Source organism: Leptonotus elevatus, chromosome 21 (assembly GCF_054856555.1).
Source record: "Leptonotus elevatus isolate MCC_2025b chromosome 21, RoL_Lele_1.0, whole genome shotgun sequence".
In the NCBI taxonomy this organism is placed as follows: Eukaryota; Metazoa; Chordata; class Actinopteri; order Syngnathiformes; family Syngnathidae; genus Leptonotus; species Leptonotus elevatus.
The window spans coordinates 1,860,057-1,882,354 of NC_141259.1; the positions used below are offsets into that span (position 1 = coordinate 1,860,057).

The window sequence follows — 22,298 nt, forward strand, 5'->3', positions numbered from 1 at the left end:
GTTTTTACAGTGTACATGGACATAAAGTGAACCACTGTGCCCTGTTGCCCCAACTGCATTGTCGTCACTACTAGTAAGTGACGCCCTCCTCAATGATGCTTAAGGCCTAACAATATAATCAGCCGACTTTCACTGGCTTAAGTTTGGTAAACATTAATTTTTTAGTGCTTTTGATGAAAGACCCTTTCCCTTCCAAGGATTTCATTTATCTGGATTGTTATGATCCATTTTTCATCATATTTCTGCCTTGATTTGGTCCACTGTGCTGATGTGAAGCACAAACTCTCCCACCCACTTCCGTTTGTTTGATTTACTGTATCTTGGACTGGACTTGACATCCGCTCACGTCTCCTACGTTCTGCTAACTTTTCGTTTTGCAGCCGTTTCTCAAGTCAAACGCTCTGCTGTTAATTGAAGGTGAAAAATGACACTGAAAATGATTGACTTTGAGTCTTGCGCTTAATGCCTTTACCTCTACAAAGAGGTCGGCTTCTTGCAGAGGGACTGTATTGTTTCCATGGCGATCCCATAAGCGCACATCGCAACATGTCATGCTGTGACTAAATTGCTACTGACACATTTTACATTTGTGTGAAGTGGAGGCCGCATACCTGTGGGTGTCTCTTGGTTACACATTGTTGATGGGAGGGCACCTTGCCAGGCTTGCTACTGCATGCTTTAATAAGAGGAGGGAAGATTAATGGAGCATGGGGACTAGATGACAGTCTGATTATTTTCCTGATTGCATGGAGTCAGTGGATATTTTGTATGAGCTGGCAGGTGGCAAAGTGAGGAACAGTGCGAAACTGAGTGAGTGTGAAAACTAACAAGAGTGCAGTACATGAGTTCTGATATTTTATTGCACATTTGAGCAACCCCATTAATGGTTGTCGCAACTTTAACATAACTTAATTTATTTTGTTATACACTAGTTTTTATAAAAATCTTCTGACATTAAAAATGTACTCCCCCAGGAAGGAATAGCAACATTTGTGCAGTTACAAATGTATCATTGACATAAAGTCTTTCTAATAATTAATTCGTTCAGCTCCTCGCATGCATCAAGAGGTATTAAAACCCTGCACCTCCTATATGTTAAGTGTCAATGTAAAGAGAGCTCATGTATTGTTTTGTTAGAAAATAATATTGTCTTTAGTTTTTCATTATTGTATTATTGTGGTTTTCATGTTTTTTTCATGTTTTTATGTACTTTGTTGTAGCTGCAGTTGTGCAAAAAAAATTCAAAGAAATTGAGTTGAGAATAGTTTCTTTGCTATACTGTACTGCCTACTGGCTTTAATTGGGAGAACAGAACAGAAATCAATATGGTGGCCATTTTCAAAAATGTTGTCAAATAACTACCCAATATGCAAAATAGGCTATCTTTCTAAATATTCACATCACGTGAGGTACAGAGTTAGGACCCAAATGCAGACAAGTCACTGGAGTTGGTGAGGATCTTTATATCCAAAATACAAAGTAACACCAGAAAGTAAGGCTGGATTCAGATGGCCTCGAAGTTAACACTGGACGAAGAAACTTTGAATAACAACATTGAGCGGGTTGAATGCAGAACTCAAAAATACAAAGTAACCACAGCGAGCAGGGCTGGATTCAGAACACTCGGAAGACAGCTTGCGTGGAAGAGTAGGATTAAGGAAACCTCGACTCTTGCTAAAGCAATGAACAATTCTATATGACAGAATAAAGGCCGATATGATGAAATAAGAGTGACAAACTTAGAGTGACATATAGGCATATAGTGACTGCATAGCAGCTTACCACATGATCACATTATCATCATAAGGGACATAGTAACTGCATACGACTAGAGGACTAATACATTAACATCATACATTATCATCAAAAGGGACCTAGCAACTGCATAGTGACTACAAATATAAGGGGCAGAGCAATTGCATAGCAACTACCATATACACATACACATATATACACTACTATATCACCAGGGACATAGCAACTGACAACATCATAACACACTGAACCCATGACTCAACCCAAAACACAGTCACCGTTCATTTATTAACCTTAGATTTTCCTGACTGTTTGAAGTCCTTTGTCATAAAAATACTGAAAAAAAGATTATATTAGGGTTATTAACACTTATTAACTATGTGTAAGCTAAAGAACTATGAACTTTATTGAATTAAATAATTGTTTGTTATAGACTTGCCAACTGAGCAAAAGTGGATGTTTGTCATACTATTAAATCAGAAAGTTGTGGTTCCTATAGAACGTTTGATTTTCTTGCGCTGACAGTCAAAATAATTTGGGCTGGATGGATTTATGTTAGAGTTCAACAAAAAGGGATTTATTTCCAAAAGAACAACCAAAAGGCAAACAAGGAATGTGGAAAAACTTCTCAATTAACAAAAGACCAAAAAGTAGATGCAAGGGGACCAGTATGATGAGCACAATGACAACAAGGAAACACGACAATGAAAACCAAACCAAAACCAAACCAAACAAAACACAGATCATGACTAAAGACAAAGCAACACAACTAACCAAACCCAAACCATAAAGGTACCCCTCCCTCCACCCCCCATTTAAGGGACAGATCACAGACGACCCAACAAAATCCAAAACAAGAGTCCAGAACAAAAGGCAGCCCACGGCCCACCAAGCAGAGCCAGTCAGGAGGGTGTCCCGGACGCCACACTGGAGCAGAATGCGGCCGTGGCAGGGTTTGCGCCGCCCTTGCATGGAAAGCAGAATGCGGCAGATCATGACAAAAGACAAAGCAACAAAACGAACCAAACCCAGACCATAACAGGTGCAGCAGTTTGAGAAGTAAACAAAAGATCTTAATAGCATCATGTTTGCAGAATTGTTACCTAGTATGCGAACACTAAAAATTATCAAGTGAAAAATGACAAAGCCACAGAGACAGTAGCTAATTGTATAAAACGGTGTCCAAGGGGTTTGTCTGTAAAACAGCAGGGAATTACTCTGTACTTTCAATTCTTTCCAAAAAAGCTCTCAGCATCCAGTGCAATCCAAAGCCAGATGACTTTCCATTAGGTCCACATGACAGTATCATATCCGGGACACAGGATATGACCAACAGAGGGGAACCAATGTCCTTTTCAGATGAGTCACTAGAGCAGTAGACACCTGCGCTGAGAATGGGAAACAGCAGCAGGGAAAAGGTTCTTCCACATCATTTGCACCCCCCTCCATCCCACCCTTCAAAAAACATTAAAGGATGGAAACTGGAAAGCATTCTCTGCGGGTTTTTTTTCCATCTGACAAAGGGGGTGAGAGGAAGTAAGGTGAGAGAGAATAAAGAAGAAAAATGTGGGGGATGTGGAAAGTGTGAGATAGAACAACACAAAGTGCCACATAATGGATGTAAATCTGATTTTGGAGAGGAAAGAGAAGCAGCGACTGGTGAGCAACAAAGAAGACGAGATGACACAGAAGGGAAGGATGTGTTCAAGGTTTGTCATTGTGGCTGTGGAGTGAACTCTTCTGCTGTAGTTCAGATAGGTTGAAGTTGTGCCACTGCTCTGGAACCAGGAAGAAAAATAAAGCTGCGCTGTTTGACAAGTACTGTATTGGAATTTTTTTAAATCATTTTTTTCCTCACACCCAAACTCTAAGTCATCAGGTTTGTTTGAACTGAAAATGCACCAAAGCATCTCGATGTCCCATCTTGATGTAGATGCTGTTTAACCCAATCTGCTGGGTCAAGACAATTAACCCAAACTTTGATAAAAGTAACCCAGTCAGGTGGTGGCCGATAGTACTTGGCTCAGGTTGACCATTGATCCACTTCATCAACGATTGTCGACGGTGGACATACACCCGCCCCTACCCCCTTCAATTAGGTGGAATGCCGAGGGGCACCGCCCCTGCAAACAAATGAGCAGTGTCAATAAAGGATAACAGAGTGGCAGAATTGAAGAAAAATACCATTTGTTTACACATGTAGCTACAAATCCTGGATAAAGGTTGAATAAATAAATAAAGGCATGAAAATTAGAAAGAAGATGGGTTTGAATAATATTTCAGTGCCATAAATGTCTTTAATAACCAGTAACATACACTGTACAGTATGTATGAGACTGTCTGCCCCCCCCCCCTTTTTTTGGACATGCTTATAAAAAACTGTCAAAAAAGTGTCCCTGCATTTATTGCTTGCATCAATGTTTGTTAATATTTTCCCCAGCTTAGGCAAAAAAGAAAAAATGCTGTCACCCGCTGATTGGTGCTCCCGCTCACTCTCATGGAAAATGTTAAAAGGGGCCCAGGTTTTGCTCAGGTCTGGCCCACGTTGCCGTTGAGAGGTGGCCGAGTTACAAAACAGATGTTTACTCTTTTTCTCAGACAGATTTGTTACCAATTGCTGTCCAAGTCTCACCAAATCATTTAGGTTTGATCACACAGGTGTACAATACAATGCTCATGTTAATGTCTCATTGTAAATGCCAGCTTTATTGCGTACATGTTTCATGAAAGGGATTTTATGACTCTAACAGATTTTTCCATTCCCAAGCAGGTGACCAATAAATGGATCACATTTAGGAAAGCGTGTGTCTTAGATCTGATTCGGAGGAAGCGTTTCTGTGAGTGTGCGGGTGACTGAGTGCAGCTTGCACCTCGTAGCATCTGCAGAAGCAGTCACCGAACGACCGAATGTGCAGGCACAGAAGCCATTAAGCTGTGTAATGAGTTTGACTTGGCTGTTTGGGAAGCAGCAGGTGCTGGGAAGACTGGGCCTGCTGCTTCACTGATTATTTTCATTTTAATATGCAGACCAGGTACTGCTATCCTTTCGTGCATTTGATGCCCTGCAACCTGTGGCCCTGGAGTCACATGTGGCTCTTTAGTCCCTCTCCTGTCAATCCCTGTGGATCTAAATAAATAAATAGATAAATAAATAAAGTAGAAAATAAAGTGGTTTTTTTAAAACTTTTTTTAAAGATAAAATATTCTTTAAATAAATTAATAATTTAGATTTAAAAAATTATATTAAAAAAAATGTCAGAGTCCAAATTTTTAAGTTGTCAGAAAAAGAGAAATAAAAAAGTAGATGCAAAAGTTATTTTAAAAATAAAATCCCTAAAAATGTCCAAAAAGTGACCATAAAATTTCCAAAAAGGAATAGGAAAAGCAAAACATTACCATAAAATGTCAACGAAATTGTCAAAAATGTCAGAGAATTGAATAAAGGTAGAAAAGAAAACGTTTACAAAGTAACCATAAAATGTCCAGAAACAGAAGAAGAAATCCTCAAAATCATACTATAAAATGTCCTAGGAATAGGCCCAAAAAAATAATAAATAGGAATAAGTCCTCCAAAAAGTCAGAAAATGTATTTAAAATAAAAAGTCAGAAAATAAAATGTTCTAGAACTATATAATGCCCCAAAACAAAAGAAGAAATCCTGAAAATTATCACAAAATGTTCACACAAAAAAAAAAAAAATAGATTTAAGAAAAGGTTGGAAAGAAAATCATAAAATCATTTAAAAAACAACAACATAAAAATGACCAAAAATAAATAAAAAATTACCATATAATGTGCACAAAATTGCCCCAAAAAGTCAGAAAACAAAACGTTTAAAAGGTAACTATAAAAAGCAAAAACAAAAGAAAAATATATGAAAAACAACGTATGAAAAATTTGAAAAACAAATCCAAAAAGGGAAGAGGAAAGGCAAAAGAAAATGACAATGTGCATAACATAAATACAATTTATATTAAAAAATATATATATAATTAAATTGTCTGGTGTTGTTGCGAACATTTCATTTATTTTTTCTGGTGCAGTGGCAGTAGTACGTTTAAATAAGAACTTAGTTGCCTTATACAGTAAGTCCTGAGAACTATTTAAAATGATGAAAAGCATACATAAACCTTAATTTTCTTTCAAAACGACTTTCTACCTTCAATAATTCTTCCAGACAGATCCATAGGTGTCATATTATGTTTTATTATCTATCAGAAGAATACCTGATAACAGGGAAAATTGATGGCTTTGTTAGAATGTGCTGTTTGGCAGTGAAGTCAGACTTTCCTAAGCTTATGCAATTGAGACGGCAACAAGTTTTGTTTCTGCTGATGGCTGATGATGGCATCCCCTCAGACTATTGTTTGGTCTGTGATAAACTAAGTAAGGTGCTTGTTGATACTGGACTCTAAAGTTGGACCTGGCCAACCTGGATGGAGCACCACAACAGCTACTCATTATGCAACTAGATGGGCACACAGGAGACTGCAGACGTCTAACTCAGGCCAATTTGAATCAGTAGCTAATTTAGCACTTTTGTGGACAGAATTGAATTAAATGCAATTCCAAGAGATTCATTGTCATCACATATCAGCAAAAATTTGACTTTTAAAACATATTCTCTTCCAAATGGAACTACAGAGATTAATATTAAGTATACATTTCCTTAATGTTGTAAGGCTTAGCATTATATTTTCATTTGAAAGTAATAAAATGAAACAATATTTTTGTAGTAATGATTGATTAAAGTGCTTTACAGGGTAAAGCTGTTGCATCTAATGTTAAACATTTCCTCACGTCTTGACATGAGGCAATATCGTTCTTCTCTACCATCATATCAAACAATTGCAACATTTTTAAAATTGTAATCATCCGTTTGATCTGAGTTGACTTTTAACGTCAATACAAAATACTTTGCTATTTACTATAATTTAGTATTGTGTATATAAAGTCCTTAAAATAATTTGTATGAAATTGCTATTGTAAATAGGCTTATATATCGTAAAGCTTCATATTAAATACACTTTAATTTTGCACCATGAATTTCTTTGCATTCATGCAATTTCAATTCTACTTTCTGCAATTCCAATTTCATTTGCGATTGTACTCCCTGTTTGCCACCTCAATTCAAATTCAAGAATATAATTGGAATTTACGGGACATTATCAATTCAATTTTGAATGTTGTACAAACCTGAAAAATATGCCAACGTGAAACTGTGCAAATAAATAATTCAAAATTCAAATTAACTTAATGCTTTATGTTGAAATGTTTAGGAATATTGTATTCTAGAAATTAGGTTGTATATGATATAACACGGTGTTGATTTCATATGCAATTGTGTATTTTATTTAATATATTTTCTATATGTAAAAAAATATTTACATGAATTACATTTTTGGTTAATCTAACGTATGTATTATGTAAATATACAAAAATGCACGCAAAAAAAAAAAAGTAGAAATGTTTGATAAATAGTAAATACATAATTGAATAAATAAAAGGCTGACTTGCACTAAGTCATAAAAATATATACTGAATAGGTAGACAACATATATTTAGAATCCTGGGAACATATAGAACTCATTTATGTAAATAATCTATATTAACGTCACTATGATTTTTGTTAATTAAATAGGGTACATAAGCATTTATTTATTATGCTTTGCCACATTTTTGTATAAACCTTCAAACTAATATAAATATTCTTTGCAGAGACAATTAATCAGCATTAAGAATGAGCTTCTTTTTTTTAATTACATTTTAGTTTAGTTTTTATAACATTCATAATATAGCATTATTGGTCGCAATTCAGTTCATATTTTATATAGATCGATTAATAGTAATGAAAAGAAAAGTGTGCATGTATTAAACAAAGGGAAACATAAATCTTATGGTCAAGCATTAGTGTTTGCTAAAAGGGGAGTGCAGCCTTTTCTAGCAAAGGGTGGAACATTTCATTTCAGGTCCATTTTTGGCAATGATTGCTTTTATATGCCTCCCAGTGCTCATTTTAAGCTAAGTTGAGACTGTCCAGTATGCCTGGCATAAGCTCCCCTCGGAAAAATATCAATTTCTTAATTACTTTTACTGCAGCTTGGAGAGCGCTCTATTTCCCATTTAGTTATCACAGGGTGAACATTTGCTAAATTCATATCACCACCTGCATTACCATCCGCCGAGGAGGCATCAAGGCTCCCCTGGGTGCTGTTATACTGGGTTATTAACTTGGAAGCACGGTGCTTTTGTTCACTGGCATTTTCATTTTGGACCCTCCGTAATTGAGTAACAGGGGCCCATCATGTAGCACAATAGAAGAAGAAAAAGCCTGGGAATTCTCATAAGTCGCCAGGAAGGCTCAAGTGAATGAATAGCTGACGTCCCATTGTTCCAGTAAAACATGCTTAATTTGTGTCGCGAAGACCTGCTTTTTCTCATCCGTGGACCAAGTGAAAGTTGATCAGGCCGTAGAGAAAGCTGAATCCTGGAAATGCGACAGCTTGCTTGAAACTTTAGCAGTCCAAGGGGCTTGCAACGATTTTATTTGTTTCTTCAAGGAAGTTCAAATTTCACAGCACTGGCATTTTATTAGCTTTATATAATTACAGCAATAAAGAAAAGGGCATGATTACTTCCACCTTAACACAGTTTGCATATGCAGGATATTGGGAAAGTTTTTGGTGGGTTGCAATTGTGCAGAATGATGAGGTTTGCTATGTTTCTGAAAGTTCACCAGGGTCATGAAACTCCACAGGTTATTTTAAGTGAATTAGGCTGGACAAATATTGTTCACTGGTGCACAGACTTTTACTTTTACTTTACTTTTACTTATCCATTGTTCCAGGTAGACTTACAATCTCAAATTCATTCTGTGCATCATGTTATTTAATAATGACCACACTGCTCTTATCTCTTGGCATTGATTCACGGAACTCCAGACGTGTGCTGCATGGTTTCGCATTTATGTTGGCATCAGGCACAACAACTGCATGGCATGAGACTGAGAGCCCCTGAAAAACAGGAAGAAAAACATCACTCACCGAAAAAACAAAGCCAAACATGGAATCAAGACACATGAAGCAGCTAGAGAGTCTTGTATAGGTACGCTTGCCCGGGAAACAGATTCAACGTGTCTCATTCTTGTCACTGGAAGTTCAATATGACACCCACTCTCTCAGGATCTGAAAAAAAGAATTATTGTGATGGCCTAGGAAATTGGTCAGCATCCTTTCCTGTCAAAGGAGCCATTTTAGTTAATATTAATAATAATATTAATATTCTGCCTCCATCCTTTGTTGGACATTTTATGGCAATTTTTTTACATTAAGGTATTTCTGCCTTTTTTGCTATCAATTTTCTGACATTTTTGCGGACATTTTATGGTAATTTTCTGCCTTTCTTCTTTTGGACATTATATGGTTACTTTTTGAACATATTATTTTCTGCCTTTCATTCAATTCAAATTTCTGAAATTTGTTGACAATTTTATGGACATTTTATGGTAGTTTTCTGCCACATTTGTAGGTAATTTTTAAAACTTTTTTATGTACCTTTTGTCTCTCTTTTTCTGACAATTAAAAAAATTTGGACTCCAACATTGTTTGAATATTTCATTATTCAATAAAAATATATACAGCATATAAATCATTAATTTATGTAAATAACATTTTATCTAAAAAATAAATATGTAATTTTTTAAAATTAATTTCTACTATTTTTTGTTTTAAGAGATCAGCCACAGCAGAGGCACTAAAAAACCACATGTGGCTAAAGGGCCACAGGTTGCAGACCCCTGGCCTAGGCTGTAAAAAGATGCAACTGAGCTACAACACCGGCCAAGACCATTCAGCGGTTTAAGTGAGCATGTTTGACCTAGAACAGGTCTTGCCATGGTCAATCAAAGAAATTCAGGTTACGTGGCTCAGTAAACATGTAGTTAAATTTGTCGGTTTTAAAATGCTGATTCGCTAATCGTGCCTACGTCAACAAACAAATTCCAATTGGATTTGTAACTTAATATGAAGTATTTCCCAGAAAATACATCTATTTGAGCTAAATCATAAATGGAGACTTGTATAGCGCTTTATTTACAGTTCTACACCATATGGTGTCCATTTGGTTGTTTGTCGTTGTTAGCACTACAAGCAAGCCTTAGCTTATTGATAACACGCATATAGCCGCCATCTTGTGTGTGTTTCCCTTTAATACATTTATTAGAACTCTCTAAATTCTTTAGCAATTTTGATGTGGACTGGTTTGTAACAAACATCAGACATGCAGCTATGACACAAGCCACATCATGGGTGGGACCATCATGTTTTGATATCTAAGTGGACGGCCACTTGCTTGAAAATCTGCTTGTTTTGCTACCTTTGTCTAAACCATCGCGTAGCATTTCAAAATGTCTCGCACAGCTTGGCAACTTGTTGCGCTGTTGTCATTTGAACTAACAATCATGAAGAAAAAAAGCCCCGGAATCAACATGTGTGTTTGCTTTATGTCATGCTTAACATCAAATGACCGGAAATTTGTAGGGGGTGCCATAAAAAGATTCAAAGCAAAGAGTAGTGTGTATGTAAAATGCATTGTTTACGTCTGTAATTGCCAAAAGTGCAGTTGTGCCAAACAGTTACTATGTCAACAAAATGCTGGTTGTAGTGACATCACACCATTTGAACCAAGTTCGCAAATTATCATTCAAATTTAGATTATTAATTTGCCAAGCCCACTCGAATGATTTGTGCACAGCTCTCATAGGTGGCTAGATCAGTACACATTGGCGAATGACAAATCTTAATATTTGATTGTAAAGGATAAAAGTAGCTTGAATTCATTTGTCAATCTGACAACATCCTGCTGTGTCCAAATTCATCAGAACAGATCTGAGCGGTGAACATTCTCACGTCAGGCTTGAGAAGAGGCCCCGCCCTTGTTTCTGACTTTTGGAAGTGACCTTTCACAGGCTCTGTTTTTCTTTCGTTTCAGCCAAACCAAAAAATAAACAAGGGCAGATGAAAAACGCCTTGCTGGCAGAGGCTGACCACGTTTCCGTCTTGTCACTCCTTATTAGCCGATGATGAGCTGTCTCCATATTGGACAGTCGTGCCGTGTCACTAACACGAGAACGAGAAGGCACGCACACACGTTAAATATGGACAAGGCAAATTGGCATTGGCCCTTTTCCTGTGAACATCTGCTGGCATACATGTGCGCTCTCTGATCTCTGACATGGCGACCACCACGTTCTAACTTGGCACCCGCCATCACTTCTTTTACTTTGACACCCGTGAACACACACGCCCATGCATGCAACAAGCAGAGGAAACCAAGTGTGACCTTGCATGAGAGCTTATAGTAGATGGGAGCCAAATGGAAAAACGCTCCTGAGCCATTTTTTTCCCTTACAAAATCTTTAGACCAACTCCTGTGACAAAAACCTGCTGCTAACATAATCAGAATAGCTTTTATTTTTATTTTTATATTGACATTGTACCACAAGGTGCAACAAAATTTAATACCGCTACAACTGGTCCAAGAAAAAAAAGTCAATTTTTGTAGTCACATCTTAGCATTGTTTTTATATCACAAAAATCTGACATTTTAAAGAGGGATGTCTAGAATTTTTATATCCTCTGTATGACAGTTAAAGTGCCATTTTATTTCCTGAAGTGTGCCACAGCTTTAAGCTCTTGATTAAGGAACAAGAACTCCCACTCCACATGTGTATTTGTCTAAATTATTCCAATATACAAATGGATGTAAATACAGTAAAATGTCCTTTACAATTACATTCTATGATATGTACCCCCACTAATCTAAACACAGTATTCTGATTAACATTGCATTTGTTGAATATGAATTAGGCAGCAAAATCTACACGTTTAACTCTTTGACTGCCAGACGTTTTCAGAAAAGGGATGCCGCCAGTGCCAGCCGATTTAAGCATTTTGACTGATTTTCAAGGTCCACAGAAAATGTTCTGTTTGGACTATGGAAACACACGTACTACCAAATGAAAGATTGGACTTTCATCTTTCATCAGAAAAAAAGAGTTTGTTTCTACCTTATTCCGTTCTTTAGTAATCAACAATAGAAAATGGTTAGTTTGACCCAATTTCGCCCGTGTTGGACCAAAATACGGAGAAATCAAGCTTTTAGTGAAACGATATTATTTCATGCATTCTAGTGAATTTGACACTTCTTTTTGTCCATGAATGATGCCACAAACACCTAAATAGTGCTTTACTTCTATAAAACACTACCACCAAGAATGAAAAAGTGTTTTTTGATAGCAAAATACGTTTATTTACATTCAACAGTGTAACAATTTGACAACAATTTGGCAAACTATTTACAAATGTGTGCAACTGTGGTGCTATTTACAAATATGTGGATGTTTCAACGACAGTTTTTCTTTTTGTAACACTCTCCTGCGTGCAAGGAGACGCAACAGCATTTGCACAAGATTGCCTCTTCGCGTGCGCCACTTTCTTGCCGGCCGTTTTTTTCCGGGGAATAGCAAGTATATACTGCAGTGTGTGTCAAGTCTAATATCAGGATCATGCTACGGTTACGTTACGGTGGTGTTACGTCTCGCTTCCCCGTGTCCTTCAGTTGCTATACCGGGTGGTAGGAGATCCATTTTATCCACTCCATTCATGGTGGCATCGTAGTCCAGAAACAGTGTCTTCTCCGTGATCAGACTGTACCCGCTCCTCCGATGAATATGCATTGGACTCGGGGTACTCTTCATTGTCCGATCGAATGTCCGCTTGTGCAGCTCCGCGTTTTCCGGCCTTAGCAGCGCTAGCCGCGCTAGCCGCGCTTTGCCGATGAGGCTTACTACTTGTTCATAACAGTCACGCCAAAGCTTCCAACTTTGGCGTAGAGCTCGTTGTCATCTTCATCATCATCATCAATCTGCATTGGTCGATGCCAACTCTCCATCGCCCGATCGAATGTCCGATTGTGTAGAAGTACCCGGCCGGCTATTGTGCGCGTTTTCCGGCCTTAGCAGCGCTAGCCGCGCTAGCCGCGCTTAGCCGTGAGGCTTACTACGTGTTCATAACGCCAAAGCTTCCAACTTTGGCGTAGAGCTCGTTGTCATCATCATCGTTGACATCAATGCGCTTTTTAGTATTGATTGATGCTTTCCGTCTTTGAAAAAAATGCTCAAGCTGAGCTGCTTGTAACCGGTTGCTTGGTCAAGCCATTGTGGCTTGGATCAGCCATTGTCTCCTCAACACTCTAGCTCCGCCTCACGTCTTCTACTGACGCCCACGGTGGGCGGCCCATCCAACCTTGTGCAAAGAGAGTCATCGCTGCCCTCTAGGGGCCAAAACGAGTCTTTGACTAATCAGATCAGCCTGATTCTTTCAGCACAGCTGCCCAAGGCTTTCCTGCACCCGTTTTTGAAAAAAAAACAAAAAAACATAGGGGACGTCTTTTAACGTCCTCGGCGCCCTTCCCTAGGTTTATGCTAAACGTTTTATAACGTTTATGGCAGTCAAAGAGTTAAAAAAAAAAAATCCATCTCAGGGGGCGACGATTTTATCACTCGCAGTCCACTGAAAATTATGTCACAGTGCCCTAAGGGCTAAAGTTGCATTCGAGGAAGGTGGGACCGACTTGGGTTAGCCCAGTTTCGCCCTCAAAGCATTCAAGGCAAATGCATATAAACAACTAAGATGGCTGAATTTGATAAATTGGTTATTATTCTGGTTAACGCAGTCATTCCAAATCATGTTGTTTTACGTGAGCCTGTTTCAAATAACTAATTAAAGTAACAATATAAAATAATAACAAATAATTTGTTTAAAATCTAGTAACATTTTTGTTTTGCCGTTCACGGTCTGTCTATTCATGTGGCTTGGGTGACTCTAGAATTAAGACGGTCAGTGTAGTCAACCCATCCCCCCCTGCTTAATGGTTGCCATGTTTGGATTTTGATTTCAATTTGTTAAATAAAGCTATTAACCCCCCCCCCCCCCCCCCACACACACACACACACACACACACACACACACACACACACACACACACACACACACACACACACACACACACACACACACTTCGCAACTCGGACGTACGAGTTCAAACGGGCGTTCCCGTGCTCACTTACTGGTATTAAGTCGGAAAAATCCGACATCTACTTTATTCAAATGCAGCGTGAGTTTGCGAATGTCACATGGCAAAAAACAGCAAAAAGGTGAGTTGTGACGGTTGCTACCTTGCTACCAGTTAAATGGTGTGACTTGACTTCCCCTTTTAAAGAGTAATTCTGCTCCCTAGTGGCGAGGTTGGTGAATTACAGTTCCATCAACAACTAAACCATATGACAACTATCCATCGATCCATCCATTTTCTGTACCGCTTGTCCTCACAAGGGTCGCGGGAATTGCTGGAGCCTATCCCAGCTGGCTTCGGGCAGTAGGCGGGGTACACCCTGTACTGGTTGCCAGCCAATCGCAGGGCACACAGAGACGAACAACCATACTCACAATCACACCTATGGACAATTTGGAGTGTCCAATTCACCTGCCATGCATGTTTTTGGAATGTGGGAGGAAACCGGAGTACCCGGAGAAAACCCACGCAAGCACGGGGAGAACATGCAAACTCCACCCAGGAAGGCCGAAGCCCGGACTTGATCTCACAACCTTTGCACTGGGAGGCGGACGTGCTAACCAGTCAGCCACCGTGCCGCCCATATGACAACTAGAGGTGTAGAAAATAATCGATATTAATGGATGCATCGATGAGCACATGCACGATGCGAGTGCGTCGGCGTAATTGACGTGTGAAATCCAGCTCCATCTTGATGCGTTGGCGGGTATCGGTAAAATTCGATGCAAGCGCCGTTTTATTCATTGTAAACGTCATCCCATCTGCTGTTCCCCAAAATCCCAGGGCGCAGTGAATGCACCATACGAAAACCGTGAGGCACCCTCTGTACACTAGTAAAACATCATGGACGTCCGAGCGAGCAGCAGCGAGGAAGATGATATATGTAATGCACCCGCAACGTTTAAATCATATGTTTGGAAACACTACGGATCCCGCAAAAAAAGACGGGAAGCTTGACAAAACGTCCGTCATTTGCAAAGAATGCCGCGTGAAGAAGCCGTACAACTGCAGCACGACAAACAAGCAGACCCACTTAAAAAGGATACACCACATCTCTAACAAGTGTACCGCCGCCTCCCTGTCTCGTTCCTCGTCGGACACCGGAGATGGACTAAGCAAATTAGGTCAGGATCAGAAAAGTTTCGCATCTTATTTTGGGGGTCATCTCGCAGCAAACTCTGACCGTGCAATGGCTATAACTAAAGCCATTGCTTACTTCATATGTAAAGACATGCAGCCTTATAGTGTGGTGGAAAATGAGGGCTTCAGACAGCTCGTGCACGTTTTGGAATCCAGGTATAAAATACCAGACAGGTCTGTCTTCACTGACAAACATATTTACGATCTGTACAACAAAGTGAGAAGTGAGATTGTTGTGTCGCTGAACAGTGCACAACGAGTCGCACTTACAGTGGATGGGTGGACGTCTCGTATACAACAGTGACGGCACACCACATTGACATGGAGTGGGAAATGCAAAACTTCGTTCTCCAGACCAGAGCTTTCCAGGAGTCCCACACCGGAGCAAATCTTGCAGAGTTACTGCGCGACGTTAGCCGCGAGTGGAAGTTTGGTGACAAGAAGCCAGCGTTAGTCACGGATAATGCAACAAACATGATCTGGCTGGGTCTGCTGCAGAAATGAAGCCACATGTGCGGTGCCTAGCACACACACTGAATTTGTCCTCGCAAAAAACATTTAAAGTAGACCAGGTGAAACCTATTCTGGTGAAAATAAGGAGAGTCATAACGTTTTTTCACAAAAGTACTAAAGCTTCTGATGCTCTCCGTGATCAGCAGCACAGCTTGGGTCTGGCACGCCACAAGCTAATCCATGATGTTTCCACAAGGTGGAATAGTTCCCTTGAGATGTTGGAGCGTTTTTGGGAACAGAAGGATGCTGTGGCGGCAGTATTAAGGAAAATCAAGCCAAGGGGAGAACCACTGCCTGCCCTCTCAGATGATGATGAAAATTATCCCAGAAATTGTGAAACTGATGTCCCCCCTAAAATTGGCAACCAAGCTCCTCAGTGAGGAAAAGACCCCGACTCTCTCCATTGTTTCCCCACTACTGCCCAAACTACGGTCAGAATTTGGAGAAAACCACAGCGATCTAGCAGTCATTGGCAAGATGAAAGAAAATTTCAGGCAGGGCTTTGAGTCCCGTTACAACTGCATCCAAGATTTCCTCGACAATGCCTCAGCCCTTGACCCCCGCTTCAAAGACCTCCACTTCATGGATGCTGACAACACTGTAAAGGACATGATATTCCTGAGGATAGCAGACCAAGTGGAGGATATGGTAAGAAATACATTAGCAGCAGTTAGTTTTACTCTTATTATTTTCTGTCTCACTTAAGGGTTTTCTGTTTTAGTTCTAATTAGGTTACAGTATATGTATTTATTTATTTCACATGGAAAATAAATGACTTATGCTAGTTTTCAACACTTGTCCAAGTTGGCTTTTCAAGATGATGATGAGCTCTCTGCTCTGCTGATTGTCAGGCAAGGGCTGATGGTATGCTAGATGATGAGAGCCAGGCAGCTCAAGCAAAAGATGGGAGAGGCCACAGGGAGGAAGACAATGAAAATGATGTGGAGGAGATGAAGGAAGATGAGAGAGGTTTGTTGTGGGACTTGGTTTTGTTATCTATAATAGTGCATTGATTTGAAAATAGGTGTGATGATGATATTGTATTGCAGTCATATGGTAGTTTAACTAATAACTAATTTAATATGCTGATATTATTGTAAACAAAAGAACAGGTTCACAGCTTCTTCTTTTTTTAGCACTATGAAGTGAGTTATGAGACTGTGCTATTGTTTCTAATTTATGTTAATGTATCTGCACCCAGAGGGGGATGTGCATTATACTGTCTATTTTTTGTTGTTGTATGTGTTTGTGATATTATTGTCGACATATTGCTGTGACTCATGTCTCTTTCGTCCTGTCTTGCTTTGCCTTGTCTACCCTAGATGATGAGCCAGAGCCTCCCAAGAAAAAGTCAGTCATGGACCAGTTGCTTGGAGGTTTCCTCGCTCCTACAGTACCAGAGAAGACCAAAAGGGAGAAAGCTAAGAAGGAAATAACAAAATACAGGGGGAGGGATGGATTAGATGTCAATGGTGATGTGTTGCAGTGGTGGAAAGAACAAGTGGATCTTCCACTGCTTTCAAAATTGGCCAGGAGCTATTTGTCCATCCCTGCAACAAGTGTCCCCTCTGAACGAGTGCTCAGCCACAGCAGGTGACATTATAACAGCAGAGCGCAGTCGGCTTCCTCCTGAACATGTAGACCAACTAATCTTCCTGAAAAAAAAACTGAAGCAGCACCATATGTAATGCATCACAAAGTGAGGTGTTGACAGTGAGTGGTATTTGCAGAAAGATGTTTTCATGTTCTTTTCTTTTTAATTCTTATGAACATTTCGTAATGAGACACTCAGTGAGAGTTGTCTGTGTTTACACTACAGCAGTAGCTGTGAGTTTCAGATGCCAAATTGTTTACATTTTATTTGCACAAAATCCAATTGTGAAAGGGTATAAGTTGTTTTGCACTTTCTGCTCCTTAATACTGTATTAGCCTACCTCACAGTGAGTTCATATAAGCAGTATGTTTTGCAGACAGGAATATGAACAAACATTGATCGCACTATTGTAAGTGTCACTTTAAGTTACTCATTGAGTGTTTTTAAGATGGCAAAAACAGCACTTTTGTTAAATCTACTGCCTATGAAGAATAAAGCCAAATCATTTTTGTAGTACTATACTGAATTTTATATTTTTTTCATTTTCCCCTTTGCTTATTTGCATCATGTTGAATCGCATCGTATCGCAACAAATTGCATCATATCATATGGGATCGCATTGATTCGAACTAAATGAGTATCGTATCGTGTCGTGAAGACGGTGAATCGTATCGCCAGAAAATTCCATGTATCGTTAAATTATCGAATCGTCCTCAGTGCTGAGATTCACACCCCTAATGACAACACACGGAAACTTACAATTGTAAGCAAAATAAATATTTCTCTAATAATAACATAAGATGTCTGATTGAGTTCGAGTAAACTTGTTTTGGGGATATTCCATTTATTTATTTAATGTTATTTCATTTATAGTCCCAAAGCACCAGGCCTGACATTGACTAAAAAGCACACATGTAATCCTTTTCATGTGCATGTGGCAACGTTAGACCAAGAAGGAAATTTGAATCAGAGGAACGACATGTGTCACATGACGGTGTTATTCAACAAAAGCAGCAGTACAAACAGTGGATTTGCAGCATCGCATTTGATGTGGTCAAGCAAATGAGAAGCAGCTGTTACAGATCATTCAAGCAGTGTTCATCATGAAAGTTACTTTGGTTTACTTGAAGACGTCAGGGGTCAAATGTTCCAAATTCGAGTGAGCTGGTGATTTATTCTGGAAACAAAAAGTTCTGTTTGCACTCACTTCCATAACACTTGACCACACACCTGCTAGGCCTTTCCCCCCCTCACTCAGTAAATGGTCATTTAAACAAACATTGGTTCCTTTATGAAAATGATGCATCAGTGCCCTCCAGGCAGGGATTGATTATAACCTGGCAATGATGAATTTTTTTTTCACATTTTAGACTTTTTCCTTGTTGTGCTTGTTCTGTGCAGTGATTTGTGATTCTATGTTAGTACAATATTAATCACATTTTGAAATATTCAGGATTTGGAAAAATCTTGTGCACAAGCAGAACATGAGCTCTTTTCTGTAGCTTTTTTAACCACACTTGCACGCATACACACTAGGACTGCACCCTATATCAAAATATATCGATATTGGCCCATGCAATATGCATAGTGCAAAGGCATGCAATAAATTCCATATATAATTGTATGCTTGTATCTGAATATGAATTGTGCATCACCATCCAATATTTCATTATCTAGGTAATTACAATTCATTAACTAAGAATACATTCAGCTTGCTTATTTTGCTGCATAAATTTTTAAAACTATTTCATTAGATAATAAAAATCTCATTTTATTTCGTACATGTTAATCATCAAAATAATATAGATATCGCTATATGTAACAACTATTTCCCATATCACATACTTTTCCAATGTTGTGCAGCCCTAACACACACACACACACACACACACACACACACACACACACACACACACACACACACACACACACACACACACACACACACACACACACACACACACACACACACGCACGCACCCACACACACACACCCACACACGACTAAACTTCTGCTAACAACTTTTCCAGATCCTTCTTCTTCTCACTGTACCGAGCGCTGACTTGTCCGACAGCCTTGACATGTTCTTCGCCCACCTCTTCCTTCAGTCGCTGCTGCTCCTTCAGGAAATCTGCCCACTCATCTTTCAGACGCTCCATGTTTTCCTGCAGCTGGCTGCTCTGGAAGGACATAAACGTAAGACATGACATATAAAAACAAAATGGTGAAAGGGCATCAAAATAAAAACAGCTAATGACTGGAATATCATGTACAGTCAGTATGATTGTTGGTTGACTTCCAAGTGAAAAAAAAAAACTTAAAAGAAACCTGGGCACTAACTAATTACAACAACTACATTCATTGTTATAGGATAATCATATTATTCTAGATAAAAAGTGTGCAAGTGCAGTTAATAAAAATCTCTCAAGGGTGTACACACAGCAGCTGCCATATTTACCTGCTGTGTTTCTAGCTCCCTCTGCTGGACTCTTTCTGCCATGTGATTAGCAGCCTTCACTGTGACAGACAAGCAAAAAAGGTCATCACAATTTTACATTTTATCTACAATTCTCATTGAATCCAATTGAAAATACTTTCTTCATGCAAGATATTGTTTTAGTCCTTGTGTCACTTACATCGAGCAATGACATTGGAGAGTTGCTGCTTCATACCCTCTAAATCTGATGGAAGCACTTCCTCATTTGCTTCTTGCACCACTTTGTTCAGGCTCTCCAATAGTCGGCTCTCCCTGTGAGCCCTTTTCTCCTGTAAAAGCGGAAACAATATGAAAAACGTTCACACTCATGGACAATCGAGCAACATATACAGGTGGTGGCATGCCACTATAGCTGTAGATGAAAGTGTTATTTATTGCACTTACAAATCAAATCAAGCACATCATTGTGTGCATGTTCTTTAATACCTCAAATTCTCTGACAAAGTAACGGATCTCTGCATTGATAACAGGCCTGTGGTCAAGCAGCCGAGACTGGATATCGCCAACATCTGGAGTAGCAACAAAGAAAACACAGAAACACAGGTAGTACATTAAGTCCACAGATAATAATAGCATTGACAACAAATGAATGTTGGACTAAATTATTATTATTTTTTAATCAATATGATAGTACACAAAATAAATCAATGCACTGACTCAAACAATATTAAAGAAACAAACAGAACACAATATACAGAACTTACAAAATTGAGTCAGGACAGTATTTAATTTAAGAACTAATATCAAGCCATTTTCCGTGGTGGTCAAAAATGGTGCTTTTAGGCATTCCATGTTTTCTTGTCTGTTAGTCACGCGATACACCTTTACTGGTACCATGTATTAAAGTTTGGACTGGATGATTTAATTGCGATTTTTTTTCTACCCTCAATAAAAAAAAAGTCCTCTTGTAATGTTTTTGTGTGTGTGTGTTTTTTTTTTTAAACAAACAATCAATACATTAATCTGCGTTACAACAAACAATATCAAATTATGTTTCATTAATGTTCTGGTTTTATAGGTTAGTCTTACGCTAAAATAAAGACAAATGAACCATGAATTATTATGAAAGCGAGTTTATCTACTTCATTTATTGTTAGTAACTTGCTGAACACATTGACTTGCATTCACTACGACAACTTCCCAAAATTCTACCAAACAAGTGTGACGTAAATATAAATTAAATTACAATAATGGGTGCTTTTTTGCTTCAAATGTTTACGTTTCATGAAAACATATGTATACGTGGACTGCATTTCATAAGCACTGAACTTATAACTAGACACTATATAAATAATTTAAATAAATAAATAAATACTAACCAACCGACTAAAGTGATGTTTTTTGTTTGTTTTGTTTTTTACATGTGTCTTTGCAAATCTACTACACTGCGATTTAAATTAGATTGAAATTCAATTATTTGTTCAGCCCCTAATTGAAATCAACAATAAATGTGATGTCATATTTTTTTCATGCGCAATGTGCATACATACATGCATACCTACATACAGCACATAAGAAATATACCAGTAATGGCAGAAGCAAAGCCGTGAATTTTCCATTTCTATTGTTATTTATTACATTATATGCCTGCTGTCGTAAAAAAAAATCAATGAGAACATCTGGTAAAATAAAAATATAATATACATGAAATAAAATATAGAATATCAAGTCCTTCTTTCATCCTGTGCCTTGTGAAAGAAATGCATGCATGAAGCACGACTTTGACGCACTCACCTTTAATTATTTTGTCCATTTTCACTAATAAACAGAACAGACGCTCTCCTGTGGTAACGTCTCATTCTAATTCCTCTTTGAGGTAGCTAGCTCAACATGCTAGCTTCAAACTGCTTCAGACACAAGCAAACACGAAATTAATGTTTAGTTACATGCGACGAGCAAGCTGTAAGTTAATTGTTACATAAACGTATCTATGCCTATGCCTTAATGCGTAATGTATAGCCAACAATGCTTTGTATATAAAATCTCTGAAGGTTTCTTACTAACATCAGTCATATGAATAGAAGTCAGCTGATCTCAATAACCAAAATACTTATGAATACTTCCGGGTAGTCGGGTACAATGGAGTGGATTGAACCAAGTCGCTACAATAGGGGTGCGACATTTAATAGGACTTATTGTTGTTTTACGAGCTCATGATAAATATGTTTTGGGATAATTATTTGTTACGCAAAATTAGAATAAAGCTATATCACTTTTAGAAAGACGCATAAGTGTTTATGTAGTAAAAGAAAATAGGGAAGGTGGAATTTCGGTGGGCCAGCAGATGTCAGTCTTGCTCTGTGGACAATCTACTCAAATATAAAAAAAAAAACACAACCAAAAACCTCCCTTAAAAAAAATAATTTATTTTATCTATTTATTTTTAAAATATTAACAAATGCTCATATAGCTTAATGCTAACTTATTAATATATGTTTTAGCTGCTGTCTAAAGATATTTACTTTATCATACTGCTAAAATTAATTGATATTTTATTAAAACTAACCATACATTTTTCAACAAGACTAATATACACCGGTGAATTATAGAATAAGAAAATATCTTTACACAATCCAAGGCCTTAACATCTCCACAATGATTGTGCATAAATGAATTAATAAAGACAGTACTAGTGGTAAAACAAAAGCAGCAATATACAGAGTGAC

The 22,298-nt window shown here is 38.3% G+C and overlaps 2 protein-coding genes across 6 annotated transcripts; one reads left to right on the top strand and one right to left on the bottom strand.

The window, feature by feature from the left end:
- Nucleotides 1–8,283: 8,283 nt before the first annotated feature.
- On the bottom strand, nucleotides 8,284–21,705 carry bloc1s5 (biogenesis of lysosomal organelles complex-1, subunit 5, muted). 5 transcript variants are annotated; one of them, XM_086066287.1, is made up of 7 exons: nucleotides 21,637–21,705; nucleotides 21,367–21,479; nucleotides 20,059–20,141; nucleotides 19,772–19,901; nucleotides 19,594–19,652; nucleotides 19,232–19,315; nucleotides 8,284–8,768 (listed from the first exon to the last, which is right to left on the bottom strand). In XM_086066287.1, the coding sequence occupies exons 2-7, from the start codon at nucleotides 21,383–21,385 to the stop codon at nucleotides 8,640–8,642; spliced, it is 504 nt and encodes a 167-aa protein (XP_085922413.1). In that variant the 5' UTR covers nucleotides 21,386–21,479; nucleotides 21,637–21,705; the 3' UTR covers nucleotides 8,284–8,639. The 5 variants fall into 5 exon arrangements, with proteins under 5 accessions (XP_085922413.1, XP_085922414.1, XP_085922412.1 ...); XM_086066288.1 differs by having other exon boundaries at nucleotides 21,367–21,476; nucleotides 21,637–21,690; XM_086066286.1 differs by having other exon boundaries at nucleotides 21,367–21,673.
- On the top strand, nucleotides 14,734–17,727 carry LOC147155548 (E3 SUMO-protein ligase ZBED1-like). Its single transcript, XM_086066285.1, has 3 exons — nucleotides 14,734–16,188; nucleotides 16,392–16,509; nucleotides 16,863–17,727. The coding sequence occupies exons 1-3, from the start codon at nucleotides 15,847–15,849 to the stop codon at nucleotides 17,135–17,137; spliced, it is 735 nt and encodes a 244-aa protein (XP_085922411.1). The 5' UTR covers nucleotides 14,734–15,846; the 3' UTR covers nucleotides 17,138–17,727.
- Nucleotides 21,706–22,298: the final 593 nt, after the last annotated feature.

Excerpts from the sequence above, each read along its gene's own strand:
- LOC147155548 (XM_086066285.1), top strand. The coding sequence starts at position 15,847 with ATGATGATGAAAATTATCCCAGAAATTGTGAAACTGATGTCCCCCCTA. Across the intron at positions 16,189-16,391 it reads CAGACCAAGTGGAGGATATG|GCAAGGGCTGATGGTATGCT; the intron begins GTAAGAAATACA and ends GCTGATTGTCAG. Across the intron at positions 16,510-16,862 it reads GATGAAGGAAGATGAGAGAG|ATGATGAGCCAGAGCCTCCC; the intron begins GTTTGTTGTGGG and ends TGTCTACCCTAG.
- bloc1s5 (XM_086066287.1), bottom strand. Across the intron at positions 19,902-20,058 it reads ACTTTGTCAGAGAATTTGAG|GAGAAAAGGGCTCACAGGGA; the intron begins GTATTAAAGAAC and ends CCGCTTTTACAG. Across the intron at positions 19,653-19,771 it reads CTCCAATGTCATTGCTCGAT|TGAAGGCTGCTAATCACATG; the intron begins GTAAGTGACACA and ends TGTCTGTCACAG.